The following is a 10,353-nucleotide window of genomic DNA, read 5'->3' as shown; positions in this document are numbered from 1 at the left end:
AAATAGTGTGTTGTTATCTCCCTCTTGGATCTCTCTAACTTTAGCGCATTAGGACCGCTTATTTTCTTATTCTCTCATCAACCACTCTCTTAGCAGCTCACGCTACCAAAGTAAGGGGATAGTGTGCTCTGCCTTTATGTCCAAGCCACTGATAGTGATAACAATCTTTATTGCTGTTCCTTATACTAGCCAACCGAGCTTTTGGCCCACTCCCAGGAGCTGTCTACGATATCTATATTTTTCAGCACCTTTCAATATATGAGTGAGGAACATCTATTCTCTTCAACAATTTTGGTAGCCACCAAATCATAAAAGCCTTCCATACAGAGGCAGAATAACCCAAACGAGAAAGCGGCATAATTAGAGACATGTCCTACCGTGCGCGCCCGACGAAACAATTTCTCTCGAGCCAATGATCTCAGAATTGTGGTATAAATAAAAAAGACCTCTAGCTTCGGAATTATCATTACTAGTTTCTTCTTGTGGTCTAATCAAGTCGATGTCACCCCCCCCCCCCCCCCCCCCTACTACCACCACCAATTCAAACCCATCTCCTTTGGATCGAGTCAAATATCATGTGTGGTAGTACAGGCCATGACGTATGAGGGAAAATAAATAATACTACATAGTAGTTGGTGTCGCTTGTCAGCTGGTGCTAGTTTTGCTGAAAAAATGAATTATATCCACGTCGGACAAGCGGCACCTTCCTTTGCTCGCACTCAAACCACACTGGTCAACTTTCTGTTTTCTACAAAGCCGTAGTACATCGGGGAAGCATAGCATACACTTGCCTTCTGAAACCTTGCTCTCCTCTCATTTGGGCTTTGGCTACTTGATTTCTTCATCATGGTGGCCGTCCTGGATGCTTTCGCGGCCAAGCTGGCTATCATCCTAGCAGGTATGGCAAAGACTGAGTTAGAGATGCTCCTGGGTGTACCTGGCGAGATCACCAAGCTCGAGGCTACGCTCGGTGATCTCAGCCGCATCACGGCCGACGCTGAAAGGAGGCGCATCCACAACCCTGACTCGGGTGCAGAGGAGTGGGTCGGGGAGCTCAAGGATGTCATGTACGACGCCGACAACATACTTGACCTCTGCCAGATCTTGGAGGGAGAAGATGCATCCAAAGCTCCTGGATGCTGGAACATCCCAATGTTGTTATGCTTCCACAACCCCGTTGCTGCACACAAGATTGGGAAGAAAATCCAAGCGCTCAACCAACGCTTGCTGGACATTGAGAAGAGGAGCACTCGCTATGCATTCATCTCCCAAGCAATCAACTCTTCATCAAGCAACTCTATTGATAGAGTTGACAGTTCTTTTATCAAAAGCAACCGCACAACTGGATCGGGCATCATCCGGTCTGATATTGTTGGAGAGAAGATCAAGGAAGATACAAGAAAGCTTGTTGATATTCTAGTCAACAAGGAAGAGATTCGTGCTGGATCAAGCAGTGACAGGTTTCCTGTTGTTGCTATCACTGGTGCTGGTGGGATAGGCAAAACTACCCTTGCTAGGATGGTTTTCAATGACACTGTGGTGAAGGATCACTTCCATAAGAGGATTTGGCTGAGTGTGAATAACAATAAAGAGGTCAACGAGATGACAGTCCTAAGAACCGTCTTATATGCTGTTGGAGGTAACCACAGTGACCTTCCTGACAACAAGGCCCAGCTGGAGAGTGCTTTGAATCTAGCAGTGAAGCAAAAGAAATTATTGTTGGTGATGGATGATGTGTGGAGCGCTAAGGTGTGGAATGAGCTACTTAGAGTCCCGCTCAATGATGGTGCTTCGGGAAGCTGGGTATTGGTGACCACAAGAAATATAGAAGTTGCTAATATGATGAAAGCACATCACCTCCACCGAGTTGACAAGCTAGTGGGAGAAGACGTTTGGAACCTGCTTAAGAAACAGGTCAGCATCAAGAACCTTAACCTTTCAAGCATATTGCAAGTTAGGAGAGGCAAACAAAGTTTAGAGTAAACACACGGAGACAACAAATGCTTCTGTGAACAACACAAACAGTAATACCTCCGTGTCCTTCAGTTTTCTCTATCATTTTAGCAATATCATAATACTCCCTGAAGCCAGGTTTTGGGTCCCCTAGTATTTGTGTCAAACTTTAACCATCTATATAATTAACAACATATCAAGTATATGCTACAGAAAGTAAACGACTGGATTTGTATTTGAAAGAGGTTTCCCCAAGGTATAATTTTTGTGACATATCGTTTACATTTTCTTACTTAAATTTATGGTCTAACTTTGTCAGGAAATAAGATAACACCTAATAAAACCAGACGGAACGAGTAACAATAAAGAATTGGTATATATTGATCATTTAGATGTTTTACCCTATTGAAATAATATAACCTCATCCCTTTTTTTGCTGGCAATAATATAACCTTGTTTTCAATTCTATATACTAGCACATATGCCCGTGCGTTGCAACAGAAGAAAAAAATAATATGCATTTAAAGTTAGTGAGAATTATATGTGAAAGCAAAACCCTGTGTGCACGTGAAAAAGGAACATTTAGCTTCTCGGCTTCGCCGGGTGTGAAGTAATCAATCCGCTATTTTTTCATTCATTGATCAAGGGCATTTAAGAGTTTTGTTACGTCAACGTACGCCAGAGAAGGCCCATGAATTATTCAATCGTCTTTTCCTTTCAATCAAGCATATTTTAAGGTATGAAATTTCTGAATATTGTACGAAACATGAACCATTTTTTAAATCCTGAACAGGTTTTTGAAAATTATGTACACTTTCAGAAAAATATGAACAAAATTTTAAACAGGAACATCTTTTCACATTCACAAATATTTGTTGAAAATACCAACCTTTTTTATGAAAGCATGGACATTATTTGAATTCGTGAACATTTTTTTTGAAACCAGAACTTGTCTTGAAAATTCATAACATTTTTCGAAAATGTGTATCTTTTATACGCGAAAATTATTTTGAATTGTGAAAAAATCACTAAACCAAAAATATTTTTCGAATTTGGAGCATTTTTAAAATGCCATTTTCTTTTTAGAAATCTCGAACAATTTTATTAACTAATAAACAAATGTAAAATTTGGAAGCTTTTTTCAAGTTCAGAATATTTTTCAAAATAAGAACCAGATTTTGGGATTCTTAACATTTTCCAAAATTTAATTTTATTGAAACTCTGAACATTTTTTGAGAATTTTGAATTTATGAAATAAATTATATAATAAAAATAAACTTTGACGGGGAAAAGAGATACGGGAACGAGAATAAAAGTAGAAGTAAAACACAGAAAATGAATAAATGGGCAGCCCATTATTGGTTGTCGTGTCAAAGTTCTGACTATTTGTCGGTGCATGCGTAAAATAGTATATTTCTAGCTGCATGAGCTGAAAAATAAGTGGGGTGGCTTTGCTCGGCCACTGCACGTGGCCCACGTATTAATTTCTGGAAAAACCTTTTTTTAGCAGACAAACGCATAAGAATTTAGTACCACCTTGGATAGAAAAAAAATTCTTTTCGGCGGTGAACCGATGAAACATTTTTCGAATTTGGAGCATTTTTTAAAAATGACATTTCTTTTTAAGAAATCTCGAACAATTTTACAAAGTAATAATAAAAATTAAAAAATGGGAAGCTTTTTCATGTTCTGAATATTTTTCAAAATAACAAAATATTTTTGGGATTATTAACATTTTCCAAAATTTGTTTTCTTATTCTGAAATTTATTTGAGAATTTTGAATTTATGAAATAAATTCTATAAGAAAAATAAACTTTAAAAGGGAAAAAGGAGATACGGGAAGGAGAATAAAAATACAAGTAAAACATAGAAAACAAAAAAACTGGGCCAGCCCATTATTGGTTGTCCTGTGCGAAGATCCAACTATTTTATCGCCCTATGCGGAAAATAGAATTGTTCCAGGTGGGGGGGCAGAAAAATAAGTGGGCTGGCTTCGCTGGGCCACAGCTGGAAAATCCTTTATTTCTAGTAGACAAACGCATAAAATTTAGTGCCACCTCGGATAGAAAAAACATTCTTCGGCGGTGAACGTTGAGAAAATTGCCGAAACACACCTTGCTTTATTAGTAGGTATAGATATCGATATAGATTACCAAAGTAACCGAAATCGTCCTTGCAAAGAAGTAAATAATAAACATTATTTCATCAAATATGTTTGTTTATAACACTGAAATGGACAGTTACTTGCAAACTGAAGCCAACATATTAAAATGAGGTCTAACTTGTGGCTAGAGTTAGTATATTTGAAGAACAATATTTTAAGTTAAGGATCCCTTGGGACTCTATCTATGCTTATCAAATTCGCTGCCTTGCCATTTTATAATTAAAAATGCAGGTGGGCAGTTTTCCCCTAGTGTTTCAGAAAAAAAATACTGATTTTCGACATGGATAGAAAAACAAGTGCTAATGCAAGGACAGATCTCGAAGCTAGACCAACTAGATTTGTAAATTTGTGGCCCATGTGTACCATGGTGGTTTTGTAGTTTGAAGAAAAATAAATTAAAACTCACGGGACACCAGTGACAATTCCTTTTTTTCGGGTTCTGTTTGCCACATTTTGCATTGTATTGAGCATATCAACCACGATTTCTGCAAGTTTTTCCTCCCCCCCATATGGACCATTCATATCTATATTATCTCCTACGCAGCATAGATACTTAGTAATATAGTTGATCCATAATTCATAGTTGCTTTGAGATTCATTCTACTTTTCTGGTTGTTGTCAAAATCTATCTCATTTCAAAATGTTCATTCGGTTTTAATGCACTTGTTCTGGATCGGTTTACTGATGCACGATAAAACATTAAGATACACTCTGGAATGAAAAAAAAAACAATGTAACGCTTTGAAATGAGACAAATTCCAAAAACAGTCCAATAAATAGCACGAATCTCAAAGCGTCCACGGACAGTGGATTTTGTGCACAGGATATTCCGTGCACGGTAGAATTGCTTTTCTCTACTTAATAATACTTGGGGAGTTGTGATATACCTTTTAGGTTGCTACCGCCGGTAGTTGTGGAGCCTAGAATATGGAGGCCTAGATCTAGTCATGTGGGGCTCACCCTTGGGTAGGCACAATGGCTTAGGTACGTCGCCGTGGCATCAGTGAGTTCCTAAGTGAATGCTCTGCTATCAGGTGCTGATGGAGGCGATGCCTATGAGTGTCATGACCCTTTTCGAGGAGCCGTTGTGGGCTCCTTGCCCCATGCTAGGGCTTCACATGAAACTCATATCTAGTCGGCGGGACCCAACGGTGATGGTGTTTTGTGGTCTTACCCTCTTTGGGGTGTCATCGTGGAGCTCAATATCTTCTATTTTCAGTGTGGTGGCCTCTTAATAAACGCTTGCGTCATGGTGTAAAGCATATACAGACTTAGCAGGGGATAGTGTTGTTCGCCAAAAAACATCTATGGGGACTCCAATTGGAGAGGTTCATGTAAGGCTTCCATCTGACTGGCAATGGCTTCCGAGGATTGCCAACAACTTCACCAGCTACAAGTGGTGATTTATGGCCCAGTCGTTTTTATTCATCAATGGTTCGCAACAATTACTCATGACGAAGGTTTTAGATCCCAGATGAAGTAAAATACTCATGGGGCATACAGATTTCCGGTTACCGAGGTAACTAGAAAATATCGGGCGGTTACCGAACAATTTTTTAGTATGATTTTTTTTAAATGCTTTTCAAATTCATCCAAATTCAAATTTTCAGAATTTTTGCTCTGTATGGCGATTTCTCGTTGGTTACCAAGATTCACGGTTACCGCTATAGCTGAATTTTCTGCCCAGTAACAAGATGCCTGCTCCTGACATTAGGATTTAAAAATAAATGCATGCCTCCGTAATGATGCTTGCATTGGGAAATATTGAGGCACTTCTTTAATTTTGCAAGGAAATAGCAAAATGCCTGTGGGTCTTTTTGATGATTAGTTATCAGGCCAACTTCTTTGAACTTAGCTAAAGAGGTAACAGTTTCTCGCTAGTCAACAAATCCTCACAACAACGTCTTGATCACGCAGCTGCCACCTCCCCTAAGAAAAGCTTCGGTTTTCTCCGCCTCCCGTCGGCACCGCCGCCCGGTCCACCTCATCTCCGATGGCCTTAGGGCCATGGTGGTGTGGTGGATCCCGACCCTTGCCGGCGGGAGGGCTCAGTTTTTAGATGTCCCTTCGAGTTTAGTTAAGATTTGTATCTTGCTCAGGAAGATGAGATGGCGACGGCTCCCTAAAGAAGGAATAAGGTTCTCCCCGCTAGCGCCGGTCCTAGTGGGGTGTCTAGCATCGTCGGGGGGCGTGTGAGGGTGTGTCTCCGGCGGATCTGTCCTCGGTGGATTTGCTCGGATCTGGTCATTGTACGTCTATGTTTATGTGTCTTCAGGTTGGATCCTTCCGATCTACACCACTCTTCATCGGTTGCGGTTGTTGTTTTGCTGCGCTGGTCCTATGGGGCCTTAGCACGATGATGACTTCCCGTTCATCAATTACAACAAGTTTTGCCCGGGTCTGGCGAGGGAGGGGTGATGATGGCGGCGCGCCTTTGGCTCACTTGATGGTCTATGGATCTTTGTAATTTTTCTTATTTTTGTGCTCGTTGTACTACCATGATTGAGGATGAATAGATCAGAAGTTTTCTCGCAAAAAAAGTTCGAGCTATATAGGATGAGACTTTTTTGGAAACAATATATGCACCACCTTCAACTCTTGCCAAAGACTAGATTACATCCCTCGACTATAAATCCAGAAAAAGTTGAGTTCATCCCTTAATACCAATCACTTCCATCCTTGAGATAATACCATTATAGTTTTGAACGACATGGCAGCTACATGCAAGTCAAATGACAAAGTGTTTGCCATATCAACTATATCCTCAAAAGATATATTAAGCATTCATGTAAACTGAAATACGTTCAATTTTTGTAAAGCTTCTAAATCAAAATAATTTTGGAAAAAAACAAAGAAATATCATAAAAGATCCAAAGTACCCATACTTAGTATTTCTTTTTAGATTTTTCATGTCTAGTTTTGTTGGATTTTCTCTTGTGCTACGTAATGTAGTAGCTTGCTCATGTGGCAGAAAATAGATTGTGATGTGGCCTGCACATAGGTGGCAGATCAGTGAAAATTATTGTGGTAGTATTATCCCACAGATGGATAATGCATGGTGTTGATAACTGCGGAACCAATATCGTTTTGGTTTACAATTATATGTTTTGTTTGTTGTCCTGTAACTCAAACTTATATAGTCATAATTAATGTTGTAGGTAGAATATTCATCTTCTATTTAAAAAAGCTATATATACGTTCTATGTAGACAAAAAAATGTTAGCAAGGGATGATGAGCACCAGAGCTGCGGAGCTATGCGGCAATGCATCAAATAAATATTTGTAGTTTTTATTCTACAAAACCCTGCCTCTCAATCGCCTTTGCCTCTCTAATATTCTAATTTTGTAACAGGTTGTTTTGAATGTTAATGACGAATCTCTTGTTGAGGGATTAAAGGATATTGGGATGGAGATTATAGAAAGATGTGATGGTTTGCCACTTGCAGTTAAGGTGGTTGGAGGACTTTTGCTAAGCAAGGGAAAAACAAGAGGTGATTGGCTTGATGTTTGTAGTAATGTTGCATGGTCAATGACTACAATTAGCGATGATGTCAACCAAGCAGTGTATGTGAGCTATGAGGAATTACCACATGTTTTGAAGCAATGTCTTTTATATTGTTCACTCTTTCCTAAGGATGTATTGATCAAGAGTGCGGATATAGTCAATATGTGGATTGCTGAAGGTTTCATACATATCACAAGTATGAAACAGCCAGAAGATCTGGGAGCGGAGTACTACAAACAATTAGTCTCACGGAATCTTCTAGACCCGGATTATCGTTTTTATGATCAAAAAGCATGCACCATGCATGATGTTATCCGCTCATTTAGTCAGTCTGTAGTGAAACATGAAGGTTTGTTTGTTGAGGAGGGGCTTAATCCAAGTTTTACTTCAGGTACTTCCAAGTTGCGGCACCTGTCCATATCAAAGAATGTAATTGAATGGGCTGCTTTTCACAAACAAGCCTCTCTACAAACATTGATATTATTCGAAAGCCCCAGGGTTGATTTAAAAGGTTTTTGGAACAACCTTTCTCTCCTACGAGTACTTAGTCTACAAGGTGTAAATGTTGTCGAGCTACCTGACTCGATAAGCAACCTCAGACATTTAAGGTACTTGGGACTTGCAGGTACAAGCATATCTGAGATCCCACAAGGAATAGGTGATCTGATGTTTATGCAGTTCATCGAACTTGCAGATTGTGTAAAAATTTCTCATGTTCCAGATAGCATCTTGAAGCTGCGAAAGCTAAGGTATATCAACTTTGCTGGCACCAACATAGCATCAATTCCCCGTGGATTTGGGAAGCTGGAAGATTTGGTCATGATATCTGGGTTTCCAACTCATTCAGATGATAATACAGATCAAGTATGGTCCAGTCTGGAAGAACTAGGGCCTTTGTCGAGACTCACAATGCTTGCCATAGAAAGTTTGGAGAAGGCATCTTCTGGTTCTGTGGCCGCTAGAGCAAAACTTAGTAGTAAAGCCCACCTAAGAATTTTGAACCTGGGATTTACTATTAGGCTAGCACAGAATAGGGAGGTGGAAGAGCAAAACAATGGGGAGCAAGAGAGAATCGAGGAGGTTTTGGGTAATCTCTGTCCTCCAACCTGCATAGAACAGCTTGCCATCATTGGATACTTTGGACACAAACTTCCCCAGTGGATGAGAATGGTGTCAGTCTTTACCTTCTTAAAGCGGCTTGAGCTATCAAGTTACGCTTGCTATGAGCTGCCTTCTGGCTTAGGCCAACTCCCCTCTCTTGACTATTTTTGGGTTGACCAAGCTCCATTCATCCAATATATCGGTCATGGTCTTCACATGCCCTCAATTGGTGGTCGGGGCATCGGCCTAGATAAGATGCTTTCTGGTGGTGGTGTTGTTGTTGCATTTCCCAAGCTGAGGAAACTTGGGTTTCAGGGGATGTTCGGACTGACAGAGTGGGAATGGGAGCAGCAAGTCCCAGCTATGACAACTTTAGAGGTGCTTACAATTGTCAATTGTCAGCTCAAGTATCTCCCTCCTGGACTTGCACATCATGCAAATGCACTGCGGGAGTTGGATCTAAGAAACCTCTCGCACCTGCTCTCCATACACAACTTCCCTTCACTCGTTGAGCTTCGCATAGTTGACAACCGAACACTAGAGAGAATCAACAACAATCCAAATTTGCAGCACATTTACATTGTTAGCTGCCCAGGGCTAAAGGTATTGGAAGATTTGCCATCACTCAAGAGCATCGAATGGGTGGATGTGACTGCTCAAGTGCTCCCAGATTACTTCCGGCACTCAAAGTTAGATAAGTTGATTGTACAATGCTACATAAGCTTGCTCAAACTGATATCCTTACAAGATGCCAACTCTTCGGGATCCGAGTGGGGAAAGATCCAGCATGTTCAGCAACTAAGAGCAACTGGGTACATATCAGCGGAAGAAACACGATATATCTCCTACACCAAGGAGCCCTACTCCTACAAAACAGACATTGGTACGTAAGATCATCGATTAAATTGTTTTCATCGTGATGTTTTCGTTCTTCCTTTAAATATATCATTTCGTTACTTGGTTGCAGAACAACTGGATGAATGTGTAAATGTGGTGGTTCAATAATAGAGAAACAATATCATGAAGGAAGAACCGTCGGCCTTTTTTACTTATGTCGTGACATATCATATTTTTCAAGCGGTGCATATGGTCAAAGGGCATGCATTTTTTTACTGGTATATGCAAAATAGCAGTGTTGTGCATCGTTCTTTTTATGTATTTTGAATTCTCCTTGTTTTGCAGTGTCTAGCTCTTAGGCCCTGTTTGTTTGGGCTTTTGCTTCTACTTTTGCAGCTTTTCCACTTTGGCCAAAAAGCCATAAAAGCTTCTAAATTGGTACTTTTGAAGCTTTTATGACTTTTGATGTATCGATATAACAATATTTAGCTCCAAAAGCCATGAAAGCTCTAAAGCACCTATCTAGGAGCTTTTATGACTTTTTGGCCAAAGTGGAAAAGCTGCAAAAGCAAAAGCAAAAGCCCAAACAAACAGGGCCTTAGTATTGCAAGTGTAGTACTGGACTCACTTTTTGTTTTCTGTCTTAAATATGTCCACAGTGGCCGGTGGCTGTGTCCACGTGGAGGCCTGGAGGGTGATCTTTCTTCAGGCGATAGCAGACACGACCAGGAAGGGTCTCTGCATGGTTTGTTCCCCGTACAACAGGGTGGACGACGCGAGGTTGTGACACAG

General features: G+C 40.3%; 1 protein-coding gene across 1 annotated transcript; it reads left to right on the top strand.

The window, feature by feature from the left end:
• The first annotated feature begins 739 nt into the window (after positions 1–739).
• On the top strand, positions 740–9,839 carry LOC109752905 (putative disease resistance protein RGA3). Its single transcript, XM_045233988.2, has 3 exons — positions 740–1,914; positions 7,471–9,607; positions 9,692–9,839. The coding sequence occupies exons 1-3, from the start codon at positions 847–849 to the stop codon at positions 9,727–9,729; spliced, it is 3,243 nt and encodes a 1,080-aa protein (XP_045089923.1). The 5' UTR covers positions 740–846; the 3' UTR covers positions 9,730–9,839.
• Positions 9,840–10,353: the final 514 nt, after the last annotated feature.

This window comes from Aegilops tauschii, chromosome 3, assembly GCF_002575655.3.
Source record: "Aegilops tauschii subsp. strangulata cultivar AL8/78 chromosome 3, Aet v6.0, whole genome shotgun sequence".
NCBI classification, from domain to species: Eukaryota; Viridiplantae; Streptophyta; class Magnoliopsida; order Poales; family Poaceae; genus Aegilops; species Aegilops tauschii.
Note: the sequence above shows the minus strand (reverse complement) of the source record. Positions and strands in the feature narration are given on the sequence as shown.